The sequence below is a fragment of the Chlamydomonas reinhardtii genome, chromosome 12, assembly GCF_000002595.2.
Source record: "Chlamydomonas reinhardtii strain CC-503 cw92 mt+ chromosome 12, whole genome shotgun sequence".
Lineage (NCBI taxonomy): Eukaryota > Viridiplantae > Chlorophyta > Chlorophyceae > Chlamydomonadales > Chlamydomonadaceae > Chlamydomonas > Chlamydomonas reinhardtii.
The window spans coordinates 68,868-85,424 of record NC_057015.1 but is presented as its reverse complement, the minus strand read 5'-3'; the positions used below and the strand labels follow the sequence as shown (position 1 = coordinate 85,424).

The following is a 16,557-nucleotide window of genomic DNA, read 5'->3' as shown; positions in this document are numbered from 1 at the left end:
TCACAATGACATCCCATCCGGCGCCCATCCGTGAGCAGAAAGCCCCAAACCAGCTACTCATATTCCTAGACCGCAACTAGAGCGCAAGATTTAGTTGTACAGGCGTGAAAATGTTCCCTTCGCGTGCTCTGGTGGGTGTGCCCAAGCGTCCCGGAAGTCCGCCCGCAGCCTGGGTTCGAGCTTGTTTTCTGAACTTAAAACTCTTGCGCATTGCAGAAGGCTGCGGCCGATAGCTACAAGGCCACTGACTTCACCAACCCCAAGTAAGGCGGATGCGGTCGTGATGGAGGTCGCGAGCCCGCTTGCAGTGCTGCCGGGCGCAATTACAAACCTATCGCTGCATGCTGCTCCGCTTCTTCCATTGCTTGACGCTGTCACCAGTTTTCGGAGGGCTGGACTGAGTCTCGGGCCCCATCCCCGCGCGCAGGTACAACTACTTCTTCCGCGAGCTGACCGCTCGCGTCCAGGGCGTCCTGCTGACCGGCGGCTCGCTCTATGGCACTTGGCTGGTCGTCTTTGGCGAGGCTCAGCGGTAGAATGAGCTGCGACTAGGCCGACTTTGGCCCGGGCTTATGTTGACGATGCCAGGTTTAGATAGATAAACATGTGTGGAACTGACCATAGGTAGAATTTGCAGAGGAGGGAGGAGGAGGGGAGGCTTGGAGCTTCGAGTTTGGGGTCAACTGGACACAAAATTTCCGGTCTGGGCTTGACCGGAGGGGCCGCATGTTCCTTTTGTAACAGTACTTGTGCCATTTGCGCCTCGGCGTGCCCGGGCAGGGGGCGGGTGGACGGTCAGCTGGGGAAAGCGGGCCCAGCCCGGGGGGTGTCAGGAGGGTGTTGTACGTGCACACCGTCCAGCTGGGTCGCCACTAAGGCCGCACCGTGCCGCGACTGACACGTATCCCGATGGCATCATGAGGATTGACACAAATGCAGCTGGGTGGCCTAATGCTCCAGAAGTTGATGGATGCGGACCGGCACTCATGCAAGAGGATGCAAGCAGGGTTGGGCGGCTTGGGCCATGCGGTGCGGGGCTCATGTGCTTAACGTATCGAGGGGAGGCCGCTTCGGCCTTCGGCCGATAGCCTAACCCCAGACCCGCTAACTGACACCAAGTGTCGCAAACGCATTGGGCGAAGGCGGTCCCGTATGGCCGCTCCGTGCGGGTGGGGCGCGGCGCCTGGACTGCGGCGGGAGCACTAGGGCGCAGAAGTCACGTCCAGCGACCTGCACCCCAAGGCACTCCGCCCATCAAATTTGATACCCTCTATTTACAGAACTGCCCCGCACTCTGTAAGCTGCTTCCTAGGCCGAGAACGCTTGCTGCCGTACCCCTATTAAACGCCCTGCGCGTATTGTCCAGCCTGCTGTACGGTTTGACAAACACTTTTGAATGGTGTTGAGAAAAGGCTACAGTCAGTGGCGGGTTTCAGGAATGCCGGTTTTTCCCTCGCGCTTCCCAGCCATGCCAGCTAAATGCCTGGGTATTGGGATTGATAATCCAGTTGATACCTGGCAGCAGGGCAGCGCGCGGTGGGTAGCTGCTCCCCTCGCGCATTGCATGGGTGCAAATTCATGTTTTTGCGCAGGGGGCAGGATGCCCTCATAAATCCTACGCGCGCAAGGTTGGGAGTCATTGCCCGCCTGTACCCCAACAAGCTATGCATACCCAAGCTGCTACACCACAGGGCTGTCGCCGGCAACCAATGGCGCAAGAGCTGGCTTGCTGTCACAATGGGCCTTTTTCCCAGCCTCGCAGCGTGGGCGTGGCTACCTAGAACCCGCATGCACGCTGGAGAGCGCCCAGGAACATCTGCGCTATGGAAGGGGCCTTGGGGGTACTGTCCCACGATGGGACTTACCGGGTCGGGATCAACGCGCTCCCGCGCGGGAGAGGTCGGGCTGGCGCCGGTGTCTGTTTGGACGCGACTTTTGCGCCCTAGTGGAGCCCGAGGGCCCCGCTAACCCCGAGACCAGGAGAACCTGAAGAGGCCGCGGATGCTGTATTCATTACATCGTATTCATTCACATCACGGGGGGTACATGCACGAGCCCAACGGCGGAACGGCCTGAGGCGGGGGCATGCACGGACCGAACTGGCACCAGACCATCCTACGCTTGTGATACCCCAGCCTTGATCACACTTACACGCCAGCACCCATCACGGCCGCCCGCAGTGTGCCCCGGTACTCCTGTGACTCGGCCCAGCGACCCAGTAGAGCCACACGGGCCAGCGCGTGCCGCCTGCGCTCCTGCGCGCCACCCTGCCCTTGCCCCTGCGCCTGAGCCTGACCGCCGGCCGCGGCCGCCGCAGCTGCTGCCCCCGCCGCCATCTCGTGCGCGGGCTGCGCGGCGCGCATGTGCAGTTCCTCGTCCCCGGACCAAGGCGCGGCGTGGGCCTGGGCACATGCGGGAAAAGGGGAGGTGATGAAAATGCTCAAAGGCCCCGGAAAGGAGGTACGGTAGCCCGAAGCCGGCAAGGATAGGAGGGACGTTACTCAACCGAGTGACGTGTGCAGCAGCTGCTTTCCGGTCCACACGCAACACCGTGTGTTTACACCTCTCAGCCAGAAACTCACCTGCAGCAGCAGGTCTTCCCCGGATCCCAGCAGCACACCGCCACCACCGCCTGCTTCCGCCCAGCCGCCACCGCCGCCTCCGGGCGCCGCCACCGCCAGGCTGAGCCCCGCCGCCGCCCTGTACGTGGCCCTGGCCGCCGGTGCCAGCTGCTGCACTGCCAGCAGCGCCCCGCGGTCCGCCGCCGCCGCCACCAGCCCCGCCACACCCCGCAGGTGTGCCAGCAGCCGCTCCCACTTGACCTGCAGCTGGCTGGGCAGCACCGCCAGTGCCGCCCTTGGCTTGAGCGCAGCCAGGTTGACCGCCGTCACCACCTCAGCCGCAGCCAACAGCGGACGAGAGGTGGCAGAGGCGGGCGGTGGCACTCCCAGCGGCCCCAGCGGCCCGCCGCCCTGCAGCTCCAGCCGCCAGCCGCAGCCTCCCGGCATGAGCATGGGCGCCAGCGCACACCCCAGCAGCGCCGCCAGCTCTGCAGCGGCGGACGAGTGGGCAGCACTGGAGGCGCCGTAGGGCTGGCCGTGGGAGCCGACACCACTGCTCGGCCTTTCCCCAGGCGGCATGGATGCCGCGGCCGCCTCCACAATGGCCGGCGACAGCAGCAGCACCGCGCGCCGGCGCCAGCCCCCAGGCCCGTTGCCGCCTGCAGGCGGGGGGCGGTCGACGTCGTCCGCGGCCAGATAGGACAGCGAGTCCAGCGCCACGTTGGGCACCTGGGGGGGGGGGGGCACACAGCAGGGAAAGGAGGGAAGGGGTGTGAGGAGGAGATGAGAGCAAGCCGGGAAGGCTACTGAAGATCCGCACACCCAGGAGCCAGCCACTTATTAGAACACGCACACGCTGGCCGAAGGCTGCAGCGCCACCGTCCTCCCTGGCAAGAAGGCGCAACCCCCCTCGGCCTGCCACATATGCCCCCGCCGCTCACCTGCAGCAGCATGACGTCCTGGCCGTACGGCAGCTCCCCGGCCGCCATGACCAGCTCGGGCGGCTCGTCCAGACCCAGAGTGGCGCTGCAGCCGCACACCAGGTAATGCAGCTCGGGGTGCTGGGAGGGGGGGGGGCGGGGTAAGTGTGTGAAGCACATGGGGGGATACACGTGTGAAACGATGGAGCGGCATGTAGGCAAGCTGGAGAAGGTCTAGCAAGCACCCACATGCCAGTCTACCAAGTCTGTCCCCTGTTGTCGGTTGAAATAAACAACCGTACTGCTCCCCCCGGCCTCTCCTCCTCACCTGCTCCTCCCTCAGCGGCGCCCCCAGGTCGCTCTGCCGCAGCCGCCCCAGCAGCCGGCCCGCCGCCGCGAACTGCGCGAAGGGCTCCATGCCCGCCACCCCCCTCAGCTCCGCCAACGCCCGCGCCAGGCCCTCAGACACCAGCACCTCAGCTAGCCGCTGCCGCTGACCACCCAGCCGCAGCCGGGGCACGGCAGGCACAACCACCGCCACCAGCTGCTGCTGCTGCGGGTCGCCCCCGTTGGAGTAAGCGCTGTTCCCGCTGCTGGTCACTGCAGGTGAGGCGCCGGTGCGCAGGCGCAGGGTGGTCTCGCCACCTGGCCCTGGACCCGCGCCTGCTGGGCCCTCGTCTACGCCTGAATTCCCGGCTGCGGCCCCGGGCCCCTGCTTTGCATGCGCAAACAGGTGTTGGTGCTGGTTGCCACCTCGCTGGGCCCCATACGCAGCGGCATTGGCCTGTGCCGACATCAGGCGACTGCTGCGGGCCGCTGCTGTGCCGCCGCCAGCCGCGGGGGACCGCGGAGACGTCATGCCGCCGCCGCCACTGCCGCCGCCGCCATAGGTTGCCGCTACTGCTGCGGCGGAGGTGTTGATTCCGGGGCGGGAGCTGCCGGGCCGCATACGTGAGGCGGCTGAGGCTGGGCTGGAGGGCCCGGACCCGGCTGGGGAGGCGCTGAAGGTGCGGCTGGTGGCGGTGGCGGGGCGCAGGCTGTTGCGGTGGTGCGAGGTGGGCTTGCTGGTGTAAGCCTGCGGTAGTGGAAGGCGGGAGAAGGGCAGGAGGACATGGTGCTGAGCGGCTTTGGGGGGCTGGCGGACGCGCGAGGGGACAGTGACTCGGCGCGGCCACAGCACAGCGCCGCCTCCGGCGTCCTCACCTCCAGTTTGGCGAGCCGCGCGAACAACATCACCTCGTACAGCGCCGAGTGGGCCTGGGGGTGGGTGGGGGATGCGCTTAGCCCATCGCGGGGAGCATCGTGGGAGTCGGGCTGGACCCCTTGCCCCTTGTGCTTCTCCAACATACATACATACATACATGTTGCCGGGCAAGCGCGTTTTCCCTTTCCCTGAACACACACCTCCAGCGACAGCAGCAGCTGCGCCAGCGCCATCTCAGTGGCGGGCGGGTTGCTGCCGCGGGGGCCGTGCCGGGCAGCGAAGTAGGCACCCACGTATTGCTGCATGGTGACCTGTGCGGGGCGACACCACGGCGACCAGACCACGGCACAGGTCACGAGGGGGCACGTGACAGCCGAGGCAGTTTCAATGACGGCGACAGTGCAGCGGCACGCAGGCGGGACATGAGCACAGGCACCCGAGGCAGAGGGGCACCTGCTGGTTGCAGCAGAAGCTCCCGCTGTGCCCCATTCCAGCTGCCCAGATGACCTACCTGCGGGAAGGCTGCGGCGGCCGACACCTGGTCGGCGTGGGCCTTGGTGAAGTGGATGTCTGCCAGCACCTCCAACAGCGCCTGCCGGCTGTACGGCTGCAGTGGGCCGCCACCGGGGCCGCCGCGAGCCGCCAGCGCTGCCGCCTCAGGCACCCAATCCCACGCTCGCTGCTGCCAGCCGTGCGGAATGCCGGACGCTGTCGTTGTGGTCGTCGGGGCCGGGGAGGTGGGACCGCCGCCTCCACCTGCACTGCGGTGGTGCTGAGGCAGTGGGGATCCGGCGGGCAAGGCGAAGGCCACTGTGCCGCCCATGGAGGCGGTGGCCCTGGCAGGCGCTGGCGAAGGTGGGTGGTTGTGCACGCTGCCTGAGCCACCTGGTGCAGCGGTGTAGGGGCGCTGCTGGTGCTGTTGGAGGTTCTGGCGGAGAGGTGAGAGCGGGGAGTCGGGGCCGGCTCCGGCGCTGTGGTTCGCCGCACTGCGCTGCGGCACCAACTGCGGCTGCCACACACCCTCCTGGCCTGCATCTCCCACGGCAGGTGACGTGCGGGAAGCGAATGCGGCTGCGGCGGCCGCCGTGGCTGAGGCGGAGGGCGTGCGTGCTGCGGCTGGTGGCAGGTCATACTCGTCGCCTTCATCCTCGTCCTCGTACCCGCCCTCGTCCTCGCCCTCGTCGCCTCCCGCATTGCTGTCCCCGTACACATCACTGCCGCTTCGCTCCCCCTCACCCTCCTCCTCATCATCCCCGTAGGACACCGTGGACTTGACAGTAGGCAGCGCCGCCCAGCTGCCCTCCGCAGCCCCCGCACCGCCTCCAGAACTGCCACGTGACACCTGGTCCGGGTGCCGCCGCCGCTGTGACTGCGCCTGCGCCTGGGGCAGCCGGGACAGCTGGCCCGCGGCCGCACCCGGCACCGAGTTGGCGCCACCCAGGCGGCTGGGGCCCCCGGGGCCACCCACAGCGAGCCCGCCTGTGCCTCGGGGGCTGTTGGGGTTGCTGCGGCTGGGGACGTTGGCGGCCCGGCGCGCCTCTGACAGGCCGCTGAGGGGCGCCACCATGGCGGAGGCGGGCCGCTGGTTGTGGGGCTGAGGCTGGGGCTGTGGATGCGGCTGTCGGTGTGAGCCAGCGGCAGTGGGGCTAAAGGACACAGCGGTGCTGGAGCCGCCGGCTGCAGATGGCAGGCGGGGGGACAGCCCGGATGACGCTAGTGTGCCGGCGGGGCTGTTGAGGGCGGTCAACGGCGGCAGGGAGGCAGGCGAGTCCGGTGATGGAGCACCGTGCCCCGCGCTCGCAGACGGCAACATGTGCAGCGGCAGGCTGGGCTGCGCGGGCGAGGATGTGGGCGTGGAGGCGGAGGCGGCCGCCGCCGCAGCAGCCGATGCGGCCGCGCCTGCGAATGCCGTCTCCAGCGCCCTCACTGCAGCGCCGCCCACCCCGCCGGCCTCGCTCTCGCCGCTGCCCGTCACACGCATATCCTCCCAGTCGCCACCCTCCGTCTCCTCCGCGGCCGAGGTGGCCTCCCCCGGTTCCGACAGCCCGGCGCCGCTGGTCACATGCCGCGAGCGAGTGCGGTGCCTTGAGGCCGGCCCTCGCGATGGCGACCCAGACCCGGACCGCGCCCGCTGTGAGGCGGCGGTGGTGGCTGCAGACAGCGGCCTGGACGGCGCGGCGGAGGCAGTGGGCCGCGGGGAAGCGGCACGACTGCGGCCGCGGCCCCGGGCGGCGGCGGCAGCTGCCTCCGCCTCTGCCTGCGCCTCTCCGGACAATGATCCCGGTGCTGCCAGCAGCAATTGTCCCTGCAGTGGCGCCACCATGTGGTGGTGGTGCAGGTCGGAGAACACGGTCTGCACGGCGCGGCTCTCGCGGCCCAGCGGCACCATGTACTTGGCGCCCAGCAGAGCCTCCCGCTCCTGGGCCTTGGACACCTGAGGAAAGGAGTGGGGTGGTGGGGATGGGTAGGTAGGGTGAGGGGGAGGAGCAGAACGAAAGCCGGCATGCAGGTTCGCTCGCAAGGAGCTATGCAGGCAACGGACCAGGCGCTGCCCCCGCCCCCTTGCCAGTCTGCAAGCCGCACCTTCCACTCGGCGTCGGTGAGCATGCGCTGCATGTCGGCCGTGGCCTTGTGCTGCATGGCGTTGTTGGCCTCCAGCGCCGACACACGCGCACGCAGCCGCCCCACCTCGCCGCTCAGGGCCTCCACCAGGGACTGGTACTCGGCGGCACGGGCCGTGGACACCTAGGGCGGGAGGAAGGGGAGAGGGAGGCGGAGAGCGTTGTCGGACAACTCCCAACCCATTCGGCCGTTTGGACAGCGACCCGACCTGACCCAAACCCGAGCGGGCGGGTGGCCAAGATCTTAAATCTTATGGGTTGCAATGGTAGCGGTCAGCGGGTCGCTTTTCAAGGTCCCCATCCAGATGCAAACATTCCGTCGTGCATGGACGGCTACTGCCCTAGAGCCTGCCTCTTAACCTCCTGCCCCTGCCACGCCACCCCCCTGCTGCCCCCCACCTCGCGCTCGTAGTCCAGCAGTTTCACAGCGGCCTCGCGGGCGCCCTCCGCCGCGTGGGCGCTGCCGCGCAGACCGCCCAGCCGCTCATGCTGCGTGCTCAGCTGTGGAGGGGAACGTTCACACGGGGTTACAACGATGGGTTCTCGAGTCTTGACGGCAGCGGAGATGATTGTGTACGGGGGCAGAGTGCTTGTGTGCCTGCACTAACCCCCCAACAATTTTAGCCCCTCACTCCCCCCTGTCCCCCGTGCCCCCCCCCTTCCCTTAGCTAATCATGAATGTAACCCCCCGCCTCACCTCCACTCCCGCCTCCTCCAGCACTCCAATGGGCACCATGCGCGCCAGGGGGTTGCTGGGGTCCAACTCCAGCTCCCGGCACACCTGGCCCGTCATGCGCTCTACAACCTGCAGGGTGAGAGCCCGGGAGGCGCATGGGCAGTCTGGGCATGGGCAGGTCCTGGGCAAGGCACGGCATGCAAATGGCAGCCATGCACGCACACCTCCAGTACTGCCCTCATCGCCAACACATACACGCACATACGGCATACACACGCATACACAAACACGCGCCAGTCCTGCCCCTGCCCCAGCCGACCTTCCGGCTGCCCACCTGCACCATGGCCCGCGGTGAGCCCCGCGACAGCGCCAGCACCTGCCGCCAGTAGTCGGTGGCGGAGCGCAGCCGCTCCTGCAGCCCGTCCTCCACGTGCTGGGCAGGGGGGAAGTGCGGGTGAGGGCGGGAGACAGGGGCGGGGGCGGGGGCAAGGATGGAGGTGGGGGATTACATTCATGACTAGTTAAGGAAGTAGCAGACGGTAGACCGGGGGAAAGCAGAGTTGGGATTCTGGGCCAGAGTGCAAGCGCCAAGTTGACGGGCTGGTGCGGTGATAAGTGTTAAGGAAAGCGAGGCATGTTGCGCGGCAGCAAGCCGCCGGATGACACAGCCAGCAAGAAGCGGTGAATGGCGGAAGCGCCCGCGCGGCCACCGTACGGTATGCATTACCACTGCAGTCAGTGCCTCCACTCACGTCCAGCCTGTCCAGCAGTGTTGTGCGTATCTCGGCCTGTGTCTGCAGCAGCTGGCCGCCGCAAGACACCATCTGGAACAGCGAGGCACACACCTGCGGCACATTACGGGTGAGGGGGTCAAGCCGCCGCGTGAAAGGGTCACGGTGTGCTGGTGCCTGCCTCTCCCACAAGAGGCCTTGCCCTGGTCACTATGTCCTCTCTAGCCACACGCGCCCGATACCCGTTCACCCTCCCTCCCTCCCACCCTCCCTCCCTCATCTCCCCCTCCCTCCCACCCCGCTCACCCTCTGCGCCATCTCGTACGGCACCTGCGGCGCCGCCAGCCCGCTGCCGTCCAGCGCCCCCGGCGGCAGGTCCAGCAGTCGGGCCTGCAGCGCCGTGAGGTCGGCCCGGCTGGAGCCCAGCAGGGACTCCAGGGAGCCCAGCTGGCCGCTGATGGCGGACAGGTACTCCTAGGGCGGGGCAGGGGGAGTGGAGTGGAGGGCGGGCGAAGTGCATGGGATTGATGGGGACACAGAAGATGTGGCAGATGTGGCTGTTGGCGCCCCGGTCTGCCTGCTCACCCGCACATCCGACGACACCAGCAGCCGCACTCGTGTCCAGGCGTCACGCAGCGCAAACGCCTCCGCACGCTGCTGCTCAGCCAGGTCGGCGGCGCGGCGGCAGCGGGCGGCCTCCGCGTCAGCCACGGCCACGTGCTTCTCCATCTGATGGGGTCAGGTGGGAGCGGAGGTCAAGGGCGGTGCGGGTCAGGTGGGTTGAGGGTGGCGTAAACCTCACCGACCGAACACACCCGCCTCTCGAGACAGAGATGCGTCCTCTGACAGCTTCCCATCTCCTTCGTCCTTCCTCCTCCTCGTCCACTTCCACCTACCTCGTCCACTCGCTGCATGAGGGCGTCGCAGCGGGTCGACAGGTCCTCGCGCTGGGCGGCCGTAATGTCCAGCTCCTGGAGGCGGAGGCGGAGGCGGAGGGGGCAGGGCAGGGCAGGGGAAGGCAGGGAGGGGAGTGTGGGTGGGTGGGCGAGCGTCCATTGTTGACGGCGTACCGGGCTAGCACAACGTACATGACTGTGATGTGGGTCAGCTAGCGAGAGAGGCCCGTTAGAACGCAAACACCATGGCTTCAACGTGTGCATGGCGAGCCACATGAAACGTTAACCAGCCACACGCAACCGCCAGGGAACTGCCAGACTCTTCAGTAATACGGTTGTCAAGACCTTCGGCGACTCACCGCCCGGGTGGCCCTGTGGCCCTCACGCTCCTGCTCTAGGTCCGCGGAGGCGCGATCGGACTTGTACCGATACTCCTGGACCTGCAGTGTGTGTGCGCGTGTGCGCGTGTGCGCGTGCGTGTGTGTGCACACATGTGTTGGGTAAATCGGCGGCCGCGTGTGGTTGTGGGCTTGCTGTACGCGGCGCATACACCTTGCCTTTCCTGTCCAGTCAGCGGCGATGCACCCACCTCCACAACACGTCAAGCCTCCCCGCCCCCCGCCACCCACCTGCCCCGCCAGTGCGTCGGCGTGCTTCTTGAGCACCACGTATGCAGCCTTGCTGGAAGTCAGCTCCTTGGACAGCTCCTCACTCAGCGCCCTTAGAGACGAGTGTTCCGCCAGCAGCGCGTCGTGACGGGCCTGGGGAGGTGTGTGGATGGAAGGGGGCGTGCTTGAGGATGTGTTTGTGAGAGTGCGCGTGTGCTTGCCTGAACATACATAGGGAGGGGTGCCTGCGTATGTTGGTAAATGCATGCGCTGCCATTGACAGGCCTGGTGCCCTAACATCGCGCGAGCTCACTTGAGAGCACTACCTGTAAGCCTTGCAGAGCTCAACCCAACACTGCTTACATCCTGGGCCCCTCTCCCACACAAGCAAGCCACGCCCCAACACATACCAGACATACCACACCCACCCCCTCCACCCACGCACCGTGAGGTCCACCCGCAGTGCATCCCGCCGCTCCAGCTCCGTGACCCGCTCGCGCATGGCGCCCAGCTCGCCCGTCAGTGCGGCGTGTGCGGCGGACAGGGACTGGTGGGCGGCCGACAGCGCCGTGAAGGACGACTGCAGCTCGCCGTGCTCCTACACACGTGCGGGAGGGCGGCGTGGCAGTGGGAGGATGGGTGCGGGCACGAGGGTGGGGTAAGAGGCGAGCTTACGGTATCGAGGGCCTTGGGAACAAGGGCATCACTAGGCGCCCTGATGCGGCTTTGGCATTGGGCATGCACAGGCACCGCATTGGTCTCGCCCCAGTGCCTCCAGCCCCCCACCCATGTACACCCCGCCGTGCTCACCTTGTCCAGCTCCTCCAGCCTCGCACTGGCCGCCTTGCCCGCCAGCACCGCCTCGGCACCCGCCGTCACCTGCTCCTGCAGCGCAGCCACACGGGCCTCAGCAGCAGCCAGCGCGCCCTTGGCCGCCGCCAGTGCCGCCCCCGCCTCGTCGCCGTCCAGCTTGGCGGTGATGGCCTCCTGCCGCGCCGCAGCCGCCTCCGTCTCCAGTCGCACATTGCGCTCCTTGAGGGCCTGAGAGGAAGAAAGGCGGGCGTGGGGGCCAGGCGGGGAGCGGGAGCCAAGGAGGGGGGAGTGACGGCATGCCCAAGGGTGTTAGGCAGTGAAGATGTGCGATGCAAAGTACCGGTTTGCAACGCCCTGTCATCCTTCCGCATGACAGCTGCATGCTCCTCGCGCAAATGCCACGCTCTCTCCTTCACGCACGCACCTGCGCCGATGCGCCCAATTCCTCCAGCTCCCTTCGCGTCGCCCGCAGCTCCCACTCCCGGTCCGCCGCCTGGCGCTCCGCCGCCGCCGCCCGCAGTGTGGTCTCCCCCAGCACCGTCTGCAGCCGTCGCAGCGCCGCCGCCGCCCTTGAGCGCATGTCCACCACCGAGCACCGGGCGCCCTCCAGCCGCCAGCTGACCGCCTGCAGCCGCTCTGTAGGTCGGGGTGTGGGGCACCAGGGCGAGGAGGAGGCGGACAAAAATTATGAAGGACGACGAGTAAGGACTGAGGGAAGGCATACCGATATGCTCAAGGTTGAAGATATCATACATAGCTCACCACGGATACTGCGGTGCTCAAGGTAAGTTACAGTTGTTCCCCTCCTGCCCCCGGCCCCTATCCTGCCCCTCTGACCTGTGGTGCGCCTGTGTGCCGCCTTCTCCGCACCCAGTTGCTGCTCCAACAGGCTCAGACCTCCCTGCAGAGGTAAGAGCGAGTTAGTCGGTGCATGAGAGTGAGCATAAGACTGCAGCCGGTGTGATCGTGTGTGCCACCAGACGCAGCGCGCGTGCCTGCTCAGGTATCAACCCCACCCTTCCCCCATCCCGCCCTCAAGCCACCACCCACCGACGAGGCGTTGGCTAGGTCCTGCGCCGCCGCCACCAGCCGCGTCAGCCGTTCCACCTCGGCACCCGCAGCCGCAGCCCGGTCCCTGTGTGTGGCCAGCTGCCCCCTCGCGCTGTCCAGCATCACGCGCAGCTGCCCCGACACCGCCCGCTCCTGAGCCTGACGCAGCTCTGCCAGCGCCAAGTCGGCGCGGGCGGCGGCCAGCTGGGCGCCCAGGCCCACGCCACCAACGTCGTCAGTGGCGCCGTGCAGAGCCTGTTAAGTGGAGGAGCAGGAGTTGGGAGGGAATGACTAATGGCTGGGAGAGGAAGAGAGGGATGGCTGCAGCTGCAGGCGTCAAGCGCCCCGCCATGGCCGTGAACAGGTACCCCACCAGCACGTTTGCCCAAACGCGCCCATACGCACACACCTGCTTGAGGTCGGCAATTTGCGCCTCCAGGCCCGCCTGTGCGGTTCGAAATTGGGGGCGGCAGGAGTGATTAGGATCAGGACTTGCAAACGGCGGTCATGGATCTGGACGCAGTTGTACTTTTAAAACAAGGTGTCTCCTCTTATTACCCTTCCTCTGTGCATCATCGCACCACACCAGCTCCTTCACCTGCCTTTTAATGCCATACAAGCCTCCTCAAACCCCACACCGTGAGCCACCACACCCTGGCCCCTGCCCTCTCCACCTTTAATCCTGCCAGCTGCTGCTCGCTGTCTGCCTGCAGCGCCCGCAACTGCGCCCGCAGACCCGCTGCGCCGCCCCGTTCTGCCACCAGCTCCTCCTCCGCCGCAGCCGCCCGCACCACCGCCGCCTGCAGCTGGGCGTCCCGCTCCGCCAGCACCCTGCAGCGGCGAAATGAGGGCGGCGGTCAGGGATGCAGCGGCGTACCGTATGCGAGGGCGGAGGCTGCAAAGGAATCACAAAGTATAACCTGTCAGCCTGTCAGTTCCCAGCACTACCCGCATTTAACATGCTGCTAAACCACCCTTCGAACCCCACGCGCACCCGCACACCCCTGCACACCCACCTGTTCCTTCCCGCCAGCTGCTCTCTCAGCTGCATACAGCTGCTCTGCGCCGCCTCGCCGCGCTGCCACTCCCGCTGCGCCCGCGCCGCCTCCGCCTCCAGCCGCTCTGACAGGTTGATGCGGCTGTAGGCCAGGGCGTTCACCAGACCCCGCAGCAGGGCCCGCAGGCCGGGCACATTGCCGGCGGCTGCCAGAGCGGTGATCTGTGGGAGGGCGGGTGCGAGTGGTCGGGTGAGGACAGCACATGAAGGCCCCTGAAGGATTATCCTCCAGGTCAGTCCAGTGCCGGGTTCCTCAGCGGTGTGTGCTGAAACCTAAGAATTAGCGGTGTTCCGGTAACCAAGCATCGCAAAGTTGCGCATCATTTCTCCATCCCCTTTCCCATTAGAAATTGGGTCGTCAGCTAGGGTTCCATCTTGGTATTGCTGCAGAGATGGTCGGCACAAACCCCTTCATGCCCTGCCATCCCGCAATCCCGGGCCCCTCACTTTGTCGATGTCCATGAGTGCCTCCAGGTCAGGCTCAGGCTCCGCGGGCGGCGGCGGCGGGCTGGGCGGCGACTGCGCCCGCTCCCATTGCAGCTCGTGGTGCAGGTGGGCGTGGCGGTACGGTGCAGCGCCGGGCGGTGTCACCGAGTTGAGCAGCAGCTGCGGCGAGGTAGGAGGGGTAGGAAGAGAGGAACAGGGCGGGAATGAGATGCGCACTTGGTCACGGACGCGTAGGGAAGATAAGCAGCTTGAGGACAGCCGTGTTTCTCACATCTTCCTGTCAACCCCGGAAATGACACCAAGCTACGCCCGCACCTCCACGTCGCCGGCCTCCCTCAGCTCCTGCATGTCGGGAAGCGCCGAGGCAGGCTGCGGGGAGGAGTAGCGGTGGTGAGGCAGAGAGCAGGTCGAGAGTCAGGAGGGGAAAAAGAAGGCGCCTCTGCACCGGGGTATTGAGTTGGTTGGCAACATGCCGCACGCAGCGCCAACCTAGGGACACCTAATGCGCACACACGTGCAGCTGCTCCTCCTCCTCCGCCCCACCCACCTGCAGCTCGCCTTCTGTCCCGATGATAAACGCCAGCACCCGGTCAGCCAGCGGCACCGCCTCCCCGCCCGACATGAGCGCCGCCAGCTTGCGCCTCTCCGCCAGACAGGTGCGGAAAAAGGCGGCAGCGGAGGCGGCCAGGCTGCGGTGGAGCGCCCCCACCAGCGCCTCGGGCATGTGGCGGGCGGCCAGACTGGCCTGGTCCAGACCCAGAGACCGCAGCAGCAGCGGCGCAGCTGCAGAGGCAGAGGCAGCCGCAGGTGAGGGCGCGGCAGCTGAGGAGCCCTGGCCGCCTGCAGTACTGCCCAAGTTGATATCAGGCCCAGGGCCGGTAGACGTGCCACGGCGCGGCATTGCGGAGAAATCCAGGTGCAGGTCAGGCCGGGGCAGGCCCGAGGCTGAGGGCGCGGCAGCGTTTAGGTGGGGCCTGAGCTCCAGCTGCCCCACACTGCCACGGGCCCGCTGCCGCTGCCATTGACCCCCTCCGGCGCCCGCAGCCAGAGCTACAGACTGCTGCTGCTGCTGCTCCTGCTGCTGCTGCTGCTGCTGCAGGTGCTGGCCCGCACCCAGCAGCAGCAGGTAGCGGGCAATGAGCGCATCCTGGGCATCACCGTACGACTCATCCAGCGACCTGTGTGTGTATCAAACAGTAGAGGGGCACTGCTGTCACCGTGTGCTAGTTGGTATCAACCAAGGAGGTCACAGCTCTCCCCACCCTCTCACCCCCTTGGGCACGCCATGAACACGCCCTCGCCACAGCCGCCTAGTAGGACTCACTACAAAGGCACGGCCAGCCACGTCCGACCACCCACTCTGCCACCCACCGCTGCCGCGCACTCCCGTCCACTCACATGTTGGTGGCTGCACCTCCCACCAGCGGCACCAGCAGCGGCACCTCGCCAGTAGCCCATTTGCCGAGCAGCACATTGCTGCCGGCTTCCGGCGACTGAAGCAGCGCACCCAGAGCCGATGCCTCTGCTGGCTGCAGCGGTTGCGCCGCGGCGGAGGGGGGCAGTGCACCATGGCTGTCTCCCTTGTCGCCATAGCGAGCTCCACCTGCGCTCCCTAACACAGCACCGGCAACCGACTCGGGCTGCTCCCAACCTCCACTGGAGGCCGCCGCTCCGTGGGGCAGCACGCCATTGCTGATGCTGATGCTACTGGTGTAGCTGCTTAGAGCGCTGGAGCTAGTGGGCAGCATGAGTTAACTGCTGCTTGTGACTTCGCGCCAGGCTAGGGCTACGCGGGGCCAGCGCAAGCCTGGCAGGATTGCCACTTTGGCGGCAACCCCACCCTGGGGCCAAGGACCGGTAGAGCGGGCGCACTCTCGGGTTTCCGTCCTAGCCAGGTGAGGCGCAAGCACCAGTGCCTGTGCATGCATCATAGCACGCGCCGGCGTGACATGAGGAAGGGTGGCGACGAGGGAACACAAGCCCGGCCACCACAACCCGACTGGTCACCCCGGGGCCTCCAGAGGCCCTACCCCCGACGTTATTGACGGAAGATAGATACTGCCGAACAGCTGGCCGCATTTGGTCGGGTGCAGGACAGCGACCGTGCCCATGACATGCCTTCCCTGAACCTCGCAGCACCCCACGCACCAGACGGTGTTCAAACATTCTCCAGCATGTAAGCTAAAGGCCTTCTTGCAGCACAGGCGGTGCTAGAGAGCCCAGGGAGGAAGAACGCTTGTCTGAAACTTTGTTAAACTGGATGGTCCTTAATTCGACTAAGGACTAGTCGAAATACCAACTATGAAATGTGTTGCTTATATGCTGCCAAGCTCTAGAAGGCCACTTTGCCCACTTGACTCTGGCTTTGCGAGTAGCTTCTGTACACAGTAGTCACACACAGTAACTACACGATATGCTACCGCATTCTGGGCACCAGTAGTTGTCGGAGGGTCGGATTGCCGCTCAACACGAAACCCGGCTTCGCCTCAGGAGAGACGAGGAGACGGAGTGACGGACGTTCTTTGCCAAAATACCGCGGGGTTGTCAGTGTGGATCGGTACGTTGGGTCATACTCCAATTGTAGAGGGGGAATGCACAAAGCTGGTGAGTCGGCGTGGGCATACAGCAGGGCTGAGCCGGCTGAGCCTTGCGCTGAGCAGGGTTGAGCAGCTGGGCAGGCAGGTGTGAACACGCTGGTGGACGCGTAGGCTAAGGGGCAGGTTGGCCGTTGGCGTAGTCCCGTACGTCGTCCCGCCACGCTGCTCGACGTAGTCTCCTCAAATCTCCTAAACAGGGAGGGTTGGTGGTACCAACGGTGACTATGCAGACAATGGAGCTCTTACGAGAGCAAGCCTACTACTGGAGTAGGTCGTCGGCGTTGCAGGCGGCACGTCCCTGAGGTCCAGAGCAGATGTCGCTCGCGACTCGTGTCAGCAAGTCCCTCTTGTAACCAATGCAATCTATGCAGCGGGA

At 66.2% G+C, this 16,557-nt stretch overlaps 2 protein-coding genes across 2 annotated transcripts; one reads left to right on the top strand and one right to left on the bottom strand.

The window, feature by feature from the left end:
* The first annotated feature begins 59 nt into the window (after positions 1-59).
* CHLRE_12g483850v5 (uncharacterized protein) lies at positions 60-753 on the top strand. The gene is made up of 3 exons (XM_043067802.1): positions 60-131; positions 217-263; positions 428-753. The coding sequence occupies exons 1-3, from the start codon at positions 111-113 to the stop codon at positions 534-536; spliced, it is 177 nt and encodes a 58-aa protein (XP_042917897.1). The 5' UTR covers positions 60-110; the 3' UTR covers positions 537-753.
* A 1,248-nt stretch (positions 754-2,001) lies between these two features.
* Positions 2,002-16,519, bottom strand: CHLRE_12g483800v5 (uncharacterized protein). Its single transcript, XM_043067801.1, has 30 exons — positions 15,733-16,519; positions 14,983-15,500; positions 14,132-14,762; positions 13,900-13,953; positions 13,585-13,743; positions 13,097-13,299; positions 12,755-12,911; positions 12,490-12,525; positions 12,081-12,335; positions 11,868-11,931; positions 11,455-11,666; positions 11,028-11,258; positions 10,663-10,815; positions 10,239-10,370; positions 9,969-10,049; positions 9,610-9,684; positions 9,299-9,442; positions 9,020-9,187; positions 8,735-8,827; positions 8,317-8,415; positions 8,004-8,111; positions 7,706-7,807; positions 7,269-7,430; positions 5,197-7,119; positions 4,886-4,996; positions 4,685-4,738; positions 3,810-4,556; positions 3,503-3,622; positions 2,583-3,290; positions 2,002-2,402 (listed from the first exon to the last, which is right to left on the bottom strand). The coding sequence occupies exons 2-30, from the start codon at positions 15,330-15,332 to the stop codon at positions 2,148-2,150; spliced, it is 7,587 nt and encodes a 2,528-aa protein (XP_042917896.1). The 5' UTR covers positions 15,333-15,500; positions 15,733-16,519; the 3' UTR covers positions 2,002-2,147.
* Between the last annotated feature and the right edge of the window lie 38 nt (positions 16,520-16,557).

What these genes read in the sequence shown, in the direction of transcription:
- CHLRE_12g483850v5 (XM_043067802.1), top strand. Translation starts at nt 111, where the DNA reads ATGTTCCCTTCGCGTGCTCTG. An exon ending in TGTTCCCTTCGCGTGCTCTG is followed by an intron (nt 132 to 216) that starts GTGGGTGTGCCC and finishes TGCGCATTGCAG; the next exon opens with AAGGCTGCGGCCGATAGCTA. An exon ending in ACTGACTTCACCAACCCCAA is followed by an intron (nt 264 to 427) that starts GTAAGGCGGATG and finishes CCCCGCGCGCAG; the next exon opens with GTACAACTACTTCTTCCGCG.
- CHLRE_12g483800v5 (XM_043067801.1), bottom strand. Translation starts at nt 15,332, where the DNA reads ATGCTGCCCACTAGCTCCAGCGCTCTAAGCAGCTACACCAGTAGCATC. An exon ending in ACCTAGCCAACGCCTCGTCG is followed by an intron (nt 11,932 to 12,080) that starts GTGGGTGGTGGC and finishes TTACCTCTGCAG; the next exon opens with GGAGGTCTGAGCCTGTTGGA. An exon ending in CGCGGCTCGCCAAACTGGAG is followed by an intron (nt 4,557 to 4,684) that starts GTGAGGACGCCG and finishes CCACTACCGCAG; the next exon opens with GCTTACACCAGCAAGCCCAC.